This window comes from Lissotriton helveticus, chromosome 1_1 (assembly GCF_964261635.1).
Source record: "Lissotriton helveticus chromosome 1_1, aLisHel1.1, whole genome shotgun sequence".
Classification (NCBI taxonomy): domain Eukaryota; kingdom Metazoa; phylum Chordata; class Amphibia; order Caudata; family Salamandridae; genus Lissotriton; species Lissotriton helveticus.
The window spans coordinates 975,586,892-975,604,368 of NC_136057.1; the positions used below are offsets into that span (position 1 = coordinate 975,586,892).

A 17,477-nucleotide genomic window follows, 5' to 3' on the forward strand; every position below is an offset into this window, starting at 1 on the left:
AAACGCAAACCAGAAGGGGGAACAAACCTCTCTCCACGCACTATAACCTCCTGACCACATAGAGAGAGTTCATCCAGTAGCTTCCAAAACGGTCTAAGAGGGATAGAAACCAAACTTTCCCGAACAGCACCATTCCTGATCAGAACAACTTGTTTTAGAACTTTTCATTTTGCATCGCCTTGATACATTGTTCCATAGAAAAGGTACTGACAGTAGTCTCACTGATCTCATTCACACAGGCAACAGCTTCCTCAGAGGAAAGTTTATCCACTAAAGCTTTATCGACAACCTCCCAATCCAAAGACAATCTGGATAAACAATCGGCCTGTGAATTCCTCCATCCTTGAATAAAAACCACATCATAAGAAAATTCCTGCAACCTAGCTGCAAATCGAGCTAAACGGGCAGACCCTTTGCCCGCACCACCAGCTGATAGAATCTTCATCAGAGGTTTATGATCTGTTTTCAAACAAAAGCGTAAACCCCACAAAAATACTCTAAAGTGCTCAGTACCCCATGCAGCCGCCAGAGCTTCTTTTTCAATGACTGAATAGTTCCTTTTAGTCTGAGTCAAAGTCCTTGAAGAGAATGCAATAGTTCTCTCCACACCCTTTTGAATTTGAGAGAGCACTGCACCCACACCTGTGAGACTAGCATCAACAGTCAAAATAGTTTTGCAGTTAGAAGTAAAAGGAGCTAAAATCCCAGCATGACAAATCTTTTCCTTTATATTTGAAAACGCTAATTGTTGATCCTTGGACCAACAAAATGTAGCACCTTTGCGCAACAAACATCTCAAAGGTTCCACCACATCAGCAAAGGATCTTACAAATTTTGAATAGTATTCAACTAATCCTAAGAGAGCGCAATTGCTCCTTGTCCTTAGGATGAGGTGCATCTCTAATAGCCAACAACAAATCATGTTTGGGAGTAAAACCTCCACAAGAAACAGTGTAACCAAGATATTCGACTTTCTCAGTCAAAAACTTGCACTTATCCTTGTTGACTGTTAGACCAATGTGTTCCAAAGTGCTTGTTTCAACACCACATTATGTTCTTCCACAGTGTTACCTGAAATTAAAACATCATCTTGAAAGAATATGACCCCTTTGGTGTCTTTAAACAACCCACTCATCATCCTCTGAAAAACACTTGCTGCCGAGGCTAAGCCAAACGGCATGCGAGTGAATTGGAAAGTGCCTTCAGAAGTGATGAACGCTGTAAGTGCTTTGGAAGAGGGATGGAGTTTAATTTGATGGTATGCACTCCTTAAGTCGATCTTTGAGAAAAATTTGGCATTTCCAATAGACTGCAATAGTTCGTTGATGTTGGGCAACGGAAAAGTGTCCATTAAAATATCCTTATTAAGAGATCTTAAATCAATGCAAAATCTCAAACGGCCGTCCGCCTTAAGGGTCAAAACAACCGGAGAAATCCAGCATGATGTTTCAATGGGTTCTATTACACCAGACTTCAGAAGGTCACTCAACAAATCCTTGAGTTTGCTTCTAACAGCAAAAGGAACTCTTCTGAGTTTATGTTGAATAGGACATGCATTGGGTTTAAGAATGATTTTATGCATATACCCTTTTACACAACCCAATCTATTTTCAAAAATCCTGTGGGAATTTTGAAGAATTTGATCAAGTTGAACATCATCGTCAACAACCATTATTTGGTTAGGTGCCCTGGGATTGATAATATTTAGGTCAAACTGGTGCATCCACCCAAGAATGGGAGGACCATCCCTGGATACATACACCTTACCTTCAACACACCTAGAACCACATTTTATGAGACCTTTCATGAAGCCTAGAATATCAATTGGTTGGCCCTGATAACTTACAGGATTAATATCCTTTATACACAAGATAATGTCATGCCACAATGAGTTAAAAATAGATTCAGGTATGATAGTGAACATAGAACCTGAATCTACCATCAAGGATACATCCTTGCCACACACATTAAAGTTGGCAGAAGGTCTAATAAGTCTACGAGAGTCGACCTCAGAGACCAAACTGAGATCTAAATCTTCACCTAAAGCTAGGATTCCTTTGTTCATATGAAGTTCTTGAACAATATTAACTTTTGATTTATACTTATCAGAGGTCTCTGAACTTTTGCACATACGCGAGTAATGGCCCTTACGTCCACACTTGTTGCAATTCTGGTCTAAAGCATAACATTTTTTTAAATCCGAGGAATTAAACGGACTGCCACAATGAGAACATTCCTTGTTTCTAGGTTTGACCATATTCCCAGAAAAAAAACCATTCTTCTTTTAGCAACTACATTACCTTCGTAGTCATCTTCAACACTGGTGCTGGCAATTTAATTTGAAGACTTGTCTTTTTTGCTTATTTCTTTAATACAAATTTGTGACTCTTCGATGACTTTAGCTAAGTCTATGGCTTCTTTTAGTGTGGGATTCTTGGCAGCCCAAAGTCTCTCCTGAATCTTTTTGTTCTTGCATTGTACAACCAACTGGTCCCGGATTAACTCCTCACACGTTTCCAAACCTACATTTCACAGAAAGTTCTCTTAATCTGGAAATAAATTCATCAATACTTTCGTTCTCCAGTTGAGGTTGGGTATAAAATTTGTATCTAGCCATGACAACATTGACTTCTTTAGCGAAACGAACTTCCAATCTCTTAATAGCCTCAAAATATTCATTGTCCATAGGATGTCCATTGGGACCCATAGCAACAGGCAGATATTTGAATATACGTTGACCTTCGCTCCCTAAAGCGCTTAAAAGAAGTGCTTTTTTCCTTGCGGAAGAAAAATTACCTCCATCTAAAGCTATAATATAATTTTCTAACATATTAAACCAATCTTCCCAGATTTTAGGAGGACCAGGATTAGGAAGGAACAAAGGAGGCATGATAACATTAGAATTGGACTCCGCCATCACTGTAAATGTGTTGTATAAGGGTAATATTCAAGTCACAATGCAAAAAGTGTTTGAACTGAAAATAAGAGAGAAACCAAAGTGAAAACTGCAAAGCGTCTCTGAGATTGTAGGTGAATCTCGATTAAATAAACAAATTCAGGCTGAAGGTGTGCAGATCACCGTGTAAGTGCTGCACAAGATAATCAAAAATAGAAATTACCTTGTAGTTTAAAGCCAAATACACAAATGTAGAAGAGTTACAAACGTCGATCCATGAGGAAACAGTTCCGACACTCGAGGGAAACTGACCAGGCAAATCCAAGATGGCCGCACGTGACGTGTGATGTTACACGTTCAAGTACGTAGGCAATGCACGCAAACACTGCACTGTGCGTTTCACGCTGAAAGAAAGCGTTCCAGCGACGTAAGTGATGATGACGTGGACAGCAGTGGTTGGCTTGTGCTCGAGCATTTAGGCTTACACTATGAATCTCACGACACAACTTTCCATAGGTCAAATTGAAACGAAAAAAAAGTACCTTATGGAGAAGGAACGGAGATCTAAGCCAAACCAAAGCTGGAGTGCATTTTAAGCCAGAATCTTGTTCATCACAAAAGCTGGAACTTAGCGTGCAGCGCAGGGACACAAAATTCTCTCTGTCTCTCCAAGATGCGTCGAGGAAAACAAAGCGTCGCCAAAATTGTTATGATGAAATGAGAGAGACCGGAGGTGATTTCAGGTCATTTATTGTAGAGAGAAGAAACTGGCATCCATGACCCTCGACGATCAGACAGGAACGGCCAAAGGTCGAGTCTTGTTAACCTTGCATTCTAGATCACAGAAGGCAAGGCATTCTACAAATGAGGTAAGAGGAATGGCACGAGAACAAACAGGTAAGTGTAGAAAAGAACTACATAACAGGTTCACTTGAAATGGTGTATTTTTTTAATTGACAGTATTCCATAACAATGTATGGAGTTTTCAATTTTGGAGTCCCGGCTAAGTGATTTGCCCTGAAGAAATTGCCTCCAATCAACTTGACAATTAAACATGTTGGCGCTTGTAATGGTATGCATGTTTAGCTACCGTTTTTAATCAGTAGACAAACTATACTCAGTAAGTGGTTGCTATTGGAGTATATTGTCTATCTTAATTGCACTGGGTCACACCGTGGGGTGTGGCCTTCACTGCGTCTTTTCTTTTTTCTTGGACACCTCTTTATATTTCGGCAAAATGGCCACCAATGATGACAAAAGTGGGCACAACTGGCGAGTACCAACCAGTGGGCCTGTTGGTGGTGCACACGTGAGGGGTCATTTTGGCACTCACATTTTTTTGCAGCACTATAACTTGTGAATGATTGGGTTTTAGAGTTAAAAGGAGCAACTTAACCCTTTCCTGTTTTTGAGACTGTCTTTTATACAGATGTATGTTGTGTTTAGTAAAGGTGTTAAACGTGTTGCAGCTACCTATGAGTTGTTTGAATGCTATATGTGATAGCATATCGCACACGGCTAAGAAAGTAATTAAGAGGTATGCACCTCAGAGACCAAGTCTTGTTGTAAAGATTATCTTTGTCACAGATGCACCTGATACAGCGAGATCTTGCTTGAAGCCATATGAAGAATACTATGTTTTGAATGTAACCTCGAAGCACCCAGGTCAGTGAAGAAGTAGGTAGTTGGCCCCTTGTGACTGGTTTTGGATGTTCCAAAGTCAGGCAGGTCTGTAGAGTGTGGATTCTTGTAGAAATGTCTGTTTGCACTTCATCCCTGCCTATGCAAAAGCAATGGCTCGGTTGCTCATGCCAATGTTGCACTCTGTGCTCTGCATTTTGTGGACTTCACTGCATGTTAGGATTTTACCCTCCAGGGTTGTTTTTTTTTTGGTCACTCATCCAGGAAAACAGTGTGCATGGGAAGCAAGGTGTCAGCTCTTCGGATCTGTTGATATAGGCAGAGAAAGAAAACAAGTTACTTACCTGTAACTACAGTTATCCAGTATTGGTATCTTTCATAGATTCACATGCCTGAATCATTCCCCGTCGTCGAGGCGTGAGTCCCACGGTAAGAATATATACCATAGCAGTGCCTAAAAATCCTTTGTAGTAGGCTGGAAAAGACTAAAAGTCCTAACTAGGCCCAAAACATAGCCGCCTATCTACCTCATTATGTAAAAAGACCTGAAAATAATCTCAGCCAATCAGCTGTCCTCACCCTCTAGAACCTTCCCAGGCAGTTCTCCTCGGATTTTCCCAGCACAAGTGAGCAGTATCCATAAGAAGAACTGCCCTGCCGGGGAGGAGGGTGGGTGCATATGAATCTATGAAAGATACCAATACTGGATAACTGTAGTTACAGGTAAGTAACTTGTTTTCTTATCCAGGATTGGGGTATCTTTCATAGATTCACATGCCTGAATCAGAGTAGCAAGCAGTGACATCATGTCTGTCGTTAGAGGAAGGTGGGAGACAAAATAAAACGTAACTATCCCCACACAACCTGGAAGGTTATAGAGCACAAACATGTTCAAATAACATGTGCATTAAAAAACCTTCATATAGTACAATATAGAAAAGGACAGCATTTGAAAATAGTATAACCGTGCAATGAAATACATATATAAGAAATCTAACCTTAGTGAAGGAGATGCCGCAGCACCGCCTCTCCAACCGCTGTCATCATGAGTTGCCGACTGCAGACAGTAGTGCTTCGTAAAAGTGTGTACACTTTTCCACGTAGCAGCGCGGCAAATGTTCTCCAGCGTCACTCCAGCGATAAGGGCAGTCGACGCTGACATCGTTCTGGTGGAATGCGCTTTAACCTTTCTTGTTAAAGGTTTGTTAGCTTTTTGGTGACAGAAGAGAATTGTAGATGACAACCATCTAGCTATAGTCGCCTTAGTTACAGCTTGACCCATAGTGGCTTGGCCATAAGCAACAAAAAGCTGGTTAGATTTGCGTATGTCCTTTGTTTTTTGAAGATAAAACTTAGAGCAACGTTTCACATCTAAGGAATGCAATACCTTTTCCGCCGGAGTTTTAGAATCCGGGAAAAAAGTTTTGAGCTTGACAGGCTGATTGATGTGGAATTGGGTCGGTACCTTCGGGAAGAACTTTGGATTAGTTCTAAGCGTCACAAAGTCCTTAAATTGTAAGAAAGGATGTGTAATTGCGAAGGCTTGCATCTCACTGACTCTGCGGGCGGAAGTAAGAGCTAGTAAAATAGCCACTTTCCAAGTTAAGAACTTCAGCTCTGCCCTGTGAATGGGTTCAAAAGGCCTCTTTAACAGTTGAGATAGAACAATATTGAGGTCCCACTCCGGAGGGGGGGGCCGAACTGGAGGAAAAGCTCTGAATAATCCTCTAAGGAATTATTTGACCAATGAAGATGAACACAATGATGGTTTGTTGGAACTCTTTCTGAATCTGGAGATCGTCGCCAAATGTACCTTAATGGACGAGAAAACCAAACCTGCTTTAGCTAAAGACAGTAAATAAGGAAGGATGGCCTCAGGTGGCGCCTGAAGTGGATGGACATTATTTTCTTCACACCAGGAACAGAAACGCTTCCACTTAAAACGATATGTCCTGGTGGTACTTTGCGCATGGGCTTGTGATAGAATCGCCCTGCAATCTGGGGAAATGTTAAGATCCTTGAACTCTAGGAAGTCAGAAGCCAGGCGTGCAATTGCAGCGATTGAGGGTCCGGGTGTCGGATCTGGCCTCCCTCTCTCGTTAACATCGACACTGTTGGCTTGAGACGAAGTGGAGGCTGCTGGGAGAGCTGAAGAAGTTCCTGAAACCAATACTGTCTTGGCCAACGGGGAGCAATGAGGATGAGTGCAATGTTCCCTCCATCTTCTGCAGTATCCTCGGAATGAGTGGGATCGGAGGATAAGTGTATGCAAATATTCCAGACCATCTCATTAAAGTTGAGGAAACCTGCTGGCGTAAAACAGGCATTTGCGGTTCTGCTGCGTAGCAAACAGATCCAGAGTTGGCGTGCCCCATGTTTGAAAGATTCTCGCCATTTGCTGTTGTTCGTGTTCCCATTCGTGACCGCTTGTGAAAGTCCTGCTGAGGTTGTCGGCTAGAGAGTTGCACATGTTCTGCTCTGAGGGATATGCCGTGTTGTAGGACCCACTCCCACATTTCCTGAGCTTCCAGCGAGAGGGATAGAGATTTTGTTCCCCCCTGCTTGTTTATATAGTACATGCTGGTGGTGGTGTCTATGCGCACCAGGACTGACTAATTCACAATCCGTGGAAGGAAGGCTTGAAGGGACAGAAAAATGGCTCTCAGCTCCAGGCTGTTGATATGTTTCTGCTGATACTGATGAGACCATCGCCCTTGAATCTGAAGGTCCTGGAGGTGACCTCCCCAACCTTCCATGGAAGCATCCGTTGTCAGGGTGAACTCCGGTGTGTCGTGGAGAAATGTGAGACCTGGTGATAAGTGGAGAGGGGTTGGCCTAACGGCTAAGGCGCTCGACCTCGGACCTGGGGAACTTGGTTCGAGCCTCGGTAAAGACGCCAAAAAACCACTGTGATTCTGGGCAAATCACTTAATCTCCCCGTGCCTAAAATGAAAGTGTGTCCTCGTGTAACGTAACTGGTGCTATGTAAAGCGCTCTGATAACGGATTCGGTTCGGTTCTAGTTCACGCTATATAAAACTCTGCAACAAAAAAAAAGTTGTGTTTCTGGGACCACGAAAGAAGGGCTTGCTTCATCTTGGTTGTAACTTTTATGCGGTCGTCGAACGACCCGTCCGCTTGCTTCCACTGCCGATGCAATTCCTCCTGAAGTGGCCTCATTCTGAGTCTTGCCATGGGGATAAGACTGATTGCAGATGAGCACATCCCTAGAAGGGAAGACAATGTTCGGACCGAAAGAGACCGTCTTGCAAATATCTGTTTTGCCAGGTTTAACAGGTTAATTCCTGCCGGGGTTGGAGTTTTGATTTGTTTGCATTGAGAGTCAGTCCCTGATTGGAGAACAGAGAAAGGGTACTCTTGACTGCTTCTTTTGTGGAGTTCTTTGATGGTCCTTTCAGGAGCCAGTCGTCGAGGTACGGGAATACCTGCATTCCCTGAGACCTCAGCATGGCCGCCACTGGGGCTAAACACTTGGTAAAAATCCTCGGTGCTGATTTCAGGCCGAATGGTAGCACCTTGAATTGAAAATGGACGCCAGCCACTGCAAACCTCCGGTATTTGCGGTGTTTTGGATGGATAGGGATGTGGAAGTAGACTTCTTCCAGGTCCAGAGAAGCCATAAAGTCCCCTTTGTTGAGACAATTCAGAATATCTGTTAGGGTTACCATGCGAAAACTCTGTTTCTTCAGATATTTGTTGAGCCTGCGCAGATCCAAAATTGGACGCCACTCTCCTGAACTTTTCTCTACGAGGAAGAAGCGATAATAGAACCCTTTCTGAGTAGAGGGAAATCATTCTATCGCGTTCTTGTGTAGCATCTTTAAGGCCTCTTTGAACAATAAGTGAAGACGAGGGGGAGGGCGGACCCCTGGGCGGCACTGTTGATGGCTTTTGCAAAAACTCCAGTGTGTCCATTTCTGACAAGATCCAGGACCCACTGATCCGAAGTTATGCTCCACCATTGTTGAAAAAAGGCGGAAATCTTGGCGCCCACGTGTAGGGGAGAATGAATGACTGATGTCCGGCAAAGCTCATTGGTGCTTGTTGGCATCACGCCGTTGATTGTTCGAGCGCCGTTTGCCTCCCTGGCGAGAGAAACCACCCGAAGGAAGCTGCCTGTAGGATGACTGATAGTACGGCTGCTTATACTGTGACTGGTACTGTCGATTTTTGCTGGTTGGAATAGTTCCCTCTGGAAGAATAACCACGGCCCTGCGCTCCTCTAAAGGATCCCCTTCAGTACTTCAGGGTACCTAATGACTTGGCAGTGTCCGTATTGGTTTTGATAGCCAGCAAAGCATCATCAATATGTTTGCCAAAGAGTGAATCCCCATCATACGCCATGTTCAAGATCTTTGTTTGGACCTCAGGTCTGAAGGAGGTAGCCTTGAGCCAACCTTGACGTCTGAGGACTGCTGCTCCTGCTAATTGTCGGAAATTGGTGTTAGATATATCAAGGGCACAATCCATGATCTCCTATGCTGCCCTTTCCCCCTCCAGTACAATTTTACGTGCTTCCTGTTGGCGATCTTCCGGAATCAGATCGCGGCATTCTGACAGATCTGACCACATTTGTCTGTCATAACGGGCCAGAATTGTTAACGAATTAGCTGCCTTAATGGAGGCTGCTGCATTTGCAGGGAACTTCTTTCCTATTGCATCCAGTCTCCTGCCTTCTTTGTCAGTTGGCGTGGAAATTGGAGCTGAAGGGCTCTTGGACCTTTTGCTGCGCCGCTTGAGAAATGACAGAGTCCGGCCGAGGGTGTCCTATTAAACAGGCTGGAGTATCAAGGGGCGCGCGATACTTCTCAATTCTTGGAAGGACTGCCGGAATGGAGGCGGGTGTCTTCATGATGTTGATGCCCTCCTTCCATATGTAGTCAATTATCGGGATAGCCCTGGTCATTTCCGATATCCCTCTTTAAAGTCGTGTAAAAAGCAGTCAGACTGCTCCACCTTGACCGGTAATTCAAACCTGGTAGCCACACGTTGCATAATGTTCTAAAATCCGCCAATATCCTCCGGCGGAGAATCTGATGGGTGCGGTGTGGGCGGTGAAGGCATGGGAATGACATAATCATCCCACGGATCAGTAGGTGTAACATCTGGCAACTCGCCCTCTTCCCTGCCATCCGCCTCGTCAGAAGTGGTATCTGTGTCACCTTGGGGAATGGGATTAGTGTCCTGCCTTGGTGATAAAGAGGCTTGCGGTGTAGGGGGCCTTGGCATCTCAACTGGCACAGGCGGCACAACAGGTGTTACTGGAGTTGGAGGAAATCTCTGGCGATAATCTGCCAGCATGGCTTGTAAATCCTGTATTAAAGTAGGTGGCAGATGACTAGAGTCCTCCGAACGTGGAGGTCTTGAGGCATGCGAATGATGTTGCGTTGAGAAGTCTACATGGCCGTAAGGCTCTTGCTCATCGTCCTCCTCCTCTTCTTGATATTTAATGCGCATTTGTGAAGGGTGACGGGCAACCCCAAAAGGGCCTTCATCTTCCTCTTCGTCATCAGAATCATCCTCCACATATGCCTCCAAAATGTGAGAAGGTAAACGCGGAGAAATGTGAGTAGTCCAGACTCTGATAAGTTTTCATTTGGAAACTGGTGTACTGCACTCTCGTTGGCGGTGTATGAAGCAAAGGTGGAGCTGATGTTAGAGCTTTTGCAGAGGACGATGACTACGAGCTTGTTATTGAATGCGTCGTCGTCTCAGCAATTGCCGTCGATGGATGCCAATGTCATCGTCGACGGGGCCGCCGATGGTGTCTTCGTCGACGAGCCTCTCGACGACGGGGCCGTCGATGGGGTCTTCGTCGACGAATCCCGCGTCGACGGGGCAGTCGATGGGGTCTTCGTCGACGGAACAGTTGTCGACGGGCTAGTCGAGGATGTCAACGGCAAGAGGCTTTTCGTCGACGTCTATAAAGACGACAATTTTTGCAGACACCAAAGAAGAAGTCGTAGCCGAAGTGGTGACCGTAACAGAAGAGTGTGAAGAAGCAGAAGTGAAAGTCGTAGTAGTTCTAGTCTGAGTTGTTCTCACAGTGGATGGTCTTGATGGTGAAGAGGTACTCCTTGAGGGTTCTGAGGGTCTCTAAGAGGGTTTAGATTTTTTCTTTCTCTCAGAAGAGCCCTCTCTGGATCTGGCTCTCTTGCTGGAGGTAGAGGCCTTGTCCTCATCTGTTGAAGATGATTACAACCATAAAAGAACCCTTGCCTCGCTATCCCTGATTGTTTTAGTAGGGAAGGTGCCGCAAATTCTACAGTCCTTCACCACATGTGAGGGGTGTAGACAATAGATCCAGTCTGAGTGCTGGTCGTCCACATGGACCCTCTTATTACAGGTTCCACAAGCCTTGAAAAGAGCCTTCTATTCAGACATTTTTGAAGAAAGAGACAAAACTGAGAAGGCACTCGGGGAGACTCCCTTACACACGAAGTGCGGTGAAAATCTGATGAGAACTGCCTGGGCTGGGAAGGTTCTAGAGTGTGAGGACAGCTGATTGGCTCAGACTATTTTCAGGTCTTTTTACATAATGAGGTATCTAGGCTGCTATGTTTTGGGCCTAGTTAGGCCTTTTAGTCTTTTCCAGCCTACTACAAAGGATTTTTAGGCACTGCTATGGTATATATTTTTACCGTGGGACTCCCGCCTCGACGACGGGGAATGATTCAGGCATGTGAATCTATGAAAGATACCCCAATACTGGATAAGTAGCAGGTCCACTTTCCAAGTGCACTGGCATTTCTTCTTTGGATAGAGTTGGAAATCTGCATACAATTCCAAATTTCAGGTGGAGAGCTAATGTTCCAGACAGGTTCTCAGCTCAGGAATATAAATCACTTCCTCCAGGATTGACCTGCTCCTGGTCCTTGAAGGTGGCACCTGCTCTGCCCCTACATACACAAAGCTATTGGCTAGATGGTGAGCACTTAAGCTTATCCGAAATTCTCTGAAGGAATCTCACAAAAATAGGTAATATTTTTGGAGTGCTAGATTAGGACGTAGGTGCCATCATATACTTGTACAAAGTATTCAGTGAGGGGATGTAGTTTTCCCCCTCATAGACCAGGACTAAAAGTTAGCATTGAGGGATATCGTATAAAGCAAAAATGTAGAGTGGAAAGCTCCCAATCTTGTGGCAAAGCATCCATAACAAAGACCATACAGGAGTGGATTGTCCCAATTTTTTTAACTCCTCCTCCCTCTTGCCAGATCTGTTCCCAAACAGTGGTCACCCTATTACAGGAAGATCTTCAATGCTCACCTCTGTAAGGCTCCATCGCCAGCTTTGAATTTTTTCATGTCAATGAGCCGTGTGGGCCTTCTGGCTTTCCAGAGCGCATTGCACTGTACAAAACTGAGCACCTCAAACATGCGCTTAGCAAAGCGTTATATCAAGCTGAGAATTTGTGCTGCATGATGAATCTGGGTACTGTTAGGACCTGCAGCTCGAAATGCTACCATGCAATAATTAAATTAATAGGAGGACCTGACCACATTTTTAAAATCTTTTTTTTTTTTGGCCTTTGTTGTTTTGCAAAACAAACATTCCACAATCCATAGACAAACCTACATGCAGTAAACCTTTTACCGTGAATACATCTGGTTTTAGTAATGGAAATCATAAGCATTGAAGGCAGATAACATGTTATACGTTCATCTCTACCTTAGACATCTGAAACTCAGAAGGTATCCCATAACATCTTGTACTGTCTCTAGTTATACACTCGCCTCTACCACATTACACCAGAAAAAATGGTTGAAACATCAAACCGTAAGGAAGACCAAGCTGTTTCTTTCGTAGAGGCTTTGTGCATGTGGGAATAGCCATATTATATGTCTAGACATCCAAAAGGTGCTATACTGATAATCCCACAATTTCCAGTTGCATATGAGATAGAGAAAAAAAAAGTCGTATGATGGAGGAGAAATAATCGCCAAAATGATCCAGCAAGAAAGTAATGAAACACCAGTGTATATGGCCTGTGTCTCTTATTTTAAGAACCCCACCATTAAAAATTAACTACCAGGGGTCGTACTCTGTATACTTTGTATGATTAGTTGTACTCTATGGGGCAATGAGGGAGAACTGGGCGGTGAGGGGCTACCAACCTCTCTCCCATGGTAGAATATCACCGTGGAAATCTATCTTCCCCCGCGCTCTGAAGTATCCTAAATATCCATGTCCAGGGTAGGTCTAATACCCGCTAGGACAGAGCTGTATCTAGATCTGGTTATCTGAATCAGTCAGGTCGATATCAGAAGACTGTAATGGGGCATACCGCTAATCCCAAGCTTTCACTAGATCAGCCCAGGTTTCTGCAAGTGGTTTGTGTCTTTTAGTCACTCTAGCTCCTGTAAGCAGCGCCCGTTCCTCGGCTCTCGCCCAGCACGTCACATCCTCCTCACATTTGGACATTAATGGCTCCTGCTTTGCTTTCCACCCAAGTGCTATATGCCGTCGGGCCAAGAGCAAGGCCAATTCTAGAAAGCGAAACCGCATCCGTTTGGCTTTGGTTCTTGGAAATAGACCAAAGAGGCAAGCTGCAGGTGCACGCACAATACCCAGTGACATTACTTTGTTGATCAGTTCCACCACTTTCTTCCAGTAGTCGGAGCTTAGGGCAGGACCAGACCATGTGGTCAAAGTCAGCTTCAACAAGAAAACAGCGTGGACATGCCTGGTCGGTATCCCCAAATACCACATTCAACCGGTGTGGTGTGATGTTCTATGCAACCAGTTAAATTGCAAGTATTTAAAGGCAGCGTTTCGAGATACCTTCCAAGGCACTTTCCCACTCTTTATCTGTGAATTGCTTGGCAAGGGTCTCCTCCCATCGCTCCCTTAACCAATGAAGCGAGCAGCTCGATCTCCATGACGGCCTGTTAAAGCCACTTCACCAGGTGTCCGGCCGATCCCAGTATCACCATCTGCCCTCTCTCCTCCCCATATATCCACTAGGGCGCCCCTAATTTTATGGTAATTCAAGAACTGCCCGGAAGGTAACTTGTCATACTCCAAGAAGTCCCTAGAGCAGTCTCCCACTGTCTGAACCCCTGCATCGTCCCAACCCTGTAATTGACGGCAGCTATGGGGCGGGCCTCCCCCTGGTTGAGGCAAACCATCATGGGAACGCAAGGGGAATAAAGTCTCATGTCTCTAGCCCCTCGCCACACATCTATCCCAACACGCCATGGCCACAGAAAGTAGCACTCCCGTAGTTATAACTTTCCTACGCCTATCAAGCAGCCTAGGCAGAAGGAAGCGATAGATAAAGTATTCAGCTTTCTCCCATCAAGGCACCGGGCCAACCACTGCAATTGGGCCGTAAGGTAATAGGCCTCGAAATCTGGGACCCCAAAACCACCACTAACGAGCGGGATCCGCAGGGCCTGTAGTGACTCCATTTCGGCCAACATCCCACACCAGATCCTAGTCTGGAATCCACCTTCTTAAACCAACTGCGCGGTATCACAACTGGAAGGTTGACAAAGTAATATAAAAGGCGGGGTAGCATCACCATCTTGGACTGCGCCACCTGGGCTATTACAGGACGTTTCAAGGAGCGACAAAACGTAACATTCTGTTGAAGCCCCCGTAAAGGCACCTCCCAAAATTACCCTCCAACAGGTCATCCTGTACATGATAAACTCGGATACCCAGATATTTAAAGGCAGTCGGGGACCAGTCTAAGTCCACCGGAAGAGTTGGAGGTCTCGGGAGGGAAGTGCTCAATGGGAAGATATGATACGAGTCATCTGTCTATTGAGGCGTAAACCTGATGGCTCTGCAAATTCTCACAGGAGTCGCAGAATCTCAGGTACCCCCACAGCACCATCTCTTAAATAGACCAACACATAGTCGGTGTAGAGTGATAGTGATATAGTATGGGTAGCCCCATCTAATTTGATCCCCATACGCTCACCCTCCTGTCGGACGCGTTCCGCCAGGGGCTTCATAGCTAGAGTGAACAGTGGTCATGGGGGGTAACCACGTCGAGTCCCCCCTATAAATATTCTAAGATGTGGATATAATAGCACCTGTGCGAACCTGTGCACTAGGTTCTGCGTACAGTAGACAAACCCATTGTAGACAGCCCTCGCCCATCTTAATCTTCTCCATTGTTGCCAGGAGGTTGCATATAAGGCAGCAGCCTAGGAGCCAACACCTTGCTGAGAATCTTAAAATCCGTATTTAGCATGGATAAGGGCCGGAAATCCATCACTCGGGTGGTCCGTCTTCGTTTTAGGTAGTGGGATCACCAGAGCCTCCCTAATGGAGGACGAAAGCCTACCCTCCTCAAGCGCAGCCGCAAATAGACGTTTCAATTGTGGGGCTAGAATATCAAAGAATGTTAAATAAAAATCTGATGGTAGGCCATCTGGCCCGGGTGTCTTCCCTCTCGCCAATCCCCTTATTGCTTCCCTAATTTCAGCCACTGGGAGTACAGAATCAACAGTGTCGCTAATAGCTGCTTCTAACCCTGGCAACCCCAGTGCAGCAAGATACATCTAGATCTCCTCGGGTAGAACGCTCCCTGGCTGTTACAGGTTCTCATAGTATCTCCGAAACGCCCCATAGATATCACTTGGAGAGCAAAGCACTTGTCCCATATCATCAGTGATACTCTGGAAGGGCACCTCCCCACCCCCCGTCTTTCAGGTCTAACCAGCCAGATATCCTTCAACCATATAGTATGTGTACAGCCGATAAAACCACAAATAATAAAAGCTGAAGTCTTGTTGCGCCAACAGCATGGAGGGAGCCAAGTTATCAAATCTTGCATTCATAAAATAATGGAAAAATTCGAGAACTGGCTAGAAGACGTTTGGTTGATTCTCACGCTTCAAAAAAATTGACACCTTTATTTTGGTATTAGACTTTGAAGTTATGTGAGTGATTTGCTCTGTTCCAACTTTAGCATTTTAATGCGTTAATGCAAGAAAAGAGCTGACTAAATTCCAAGAAGTCGTGTTTTATAATATTGCAAAGATTAGATCTTTAATAATTAAACTCTTTCCTCTCGTGAGTGATATTAAGAGAACATGGTTTTATTCTGGATTGGTGGACTAGTGGATTTGTAAGTCAGCTCTTGGTCTCTGGTGTGGTTTTGCTAGAATGTGTATTTTTGTGCACTTCAAAAACATTGTGTGCCCTACATTCAATTCTACATAATTTGAAGCTAATCGCTTTTCCTTATTTGTAGGTCTGTGGAAATTCAATTTCATCTCTTGTCCTAGATGAGGGTACTGTGCAAATGTGCATCTGACTTCTTTGGCATACTCATACATTGAAAAGTAGATTTCTTTCGAATTTAAACGCCCTGTCAAACGTGTTGTCTGTAATCTGTAAAGAGCTAGCCATATTCCTACTATTTTGTGTCTGCAGGCTGGCTGATGTTTCATTCAGATGGTTTGTGTTTTCTACAGGCTGACCAGTGTGGCGGTCTCCTGGGATTCCTGGTCTTCCACAGCTTCGGAGGAGGGACCGGTTCTGGATTTACTTCCTTGCTGATGGAGCGGCTTTCCGTGGATTACAGCAAGAAAGCTGTTCTGGAATTTTCCATCTACCCATCGCCAAGGGTGTCTACTGCGGTGGTCGAACCCTATAACTCGATTCTAACCACCCACACAACGCTGGAACATTCCAACTGCTCATTCATGATGGACAATGAGGCCATCTTTGAAATCTGCAAGAACAGTCTAAATGTAGAGCATCCATCCTACTGCAACTTAAACCGATTGATTGGACAGGTGGTGTCTTCCATTACAGCGTCCCTCCGATTTGATGGAGTATTGAATGTTGACCTTGTTGAGTTCCAAACAAACTTGGTGCCATACCCTAGAATCCATTTCCCACTGGTCACCTATGCACCCATTATATCTGCAGAAAGGGCTTACCATGAGCAGCTCTCAGTGCCAGAAATAACTAACTCTTGCTTTGAGTGCTCAAACCAAATGGTAAAGTGTGATCCTCGTCGTGGCAAGTATATGGCCTGCTGCTTGCTGTACCGTGGGGATGTGGTGTCCAAAGATGTCAATGCATCAATAGCTTCAATTAAGACCAGGAGATCCATACAGTTTGTAGACTGGTGTCCCACTGGGTTCAAGGTGGGAATAAATTACCAACCTCCAACGGTAGTCCCAGGGGGAGACTTGGCTAAAGTTTACCGGGCAGTCTGTATGTTAAGTAACACTACAGCTATTGCTGAAGCCTGGGCCCGGCTTGACCACAAGTTTGACTTGATGTTTGCAAAGAGGGCTTTTGTGCACTGGTATGTTGGTGAGGGAATGGAGGAGGGGGAGTTTTCTGAAGCCCGGGAGGATATGGCTGCCCTTGAAAAAGATTATGAGGAAGTGGGAGCAGATTCTTCTGCTAATGCGGATAGTGAGGAGGATGAGTACTGAGTTTAACCCCAAAGCTAGCTGAAACAATCTGCCAATGTTTGTATGGGATGCTCTCTGTGCTATTTATGTCTATAGTTGTTTTAGAAACAGACTATTTCAGTCCTGTCAATATCCAGTGTTAAATTATGTTTAATGGCGGGTTAATGCCCATTGAGTCTAAATCACTTAACTTTTGTACATGCTGCATAAAAAAGTGCTAAAATATGAATTTATGTTTGTTAAATAAAATTTGAACAACCATTTTTACTTTTTAAATATTTTTTATGCACTATTGCCATTGAGAGGGTAGTTTGCATTAAAAAACGGTTTCAGTGATGTGAGCATGAGGCATTATTGCCAAACAAAATCTGGTTTGAGGTTCCGTTTTACTTTTACTTTCTTTTAGGACCATAATACTTGATTTCATTTTCCAGCTGCTGGGAACTTTTAATCAGAAAATTGCCAAATTTGTGAAACCATGTAGGAGGATGCCTGCGTTTCCACAGCTGCAAGAGTTGTGTTGGCCT

General features: G+C 44.6%; 1 protein-coding gene across 2 annotated transcripts in view; it reads left to right on the top strand.

The window, feature by feature from the left end:
* Positions 1-17,211, top strand: part of LOC144819518 (tubulin alpha-1C chain-like) — a 146,041-nt gene extending 128,830 nt beyond the window's left edge. For both annotated transcript variants that reach the window (XM_078677371.1, XM_078677377.1), the window contains exon 4: positions 15,994-17,211. In XM_078677371.1, the coding sequence (XP_078533497.1) occupies positions 15,994-16,971 (978 nt within the window). In that variant the 3' untranslated portion in view covers positions 16,972-17,211. The remainder of the gene's footprint in view (positions 1-15,993) is intronic.
* Positions 17,212-17,477: the final 266 nt, after the last annotated feature.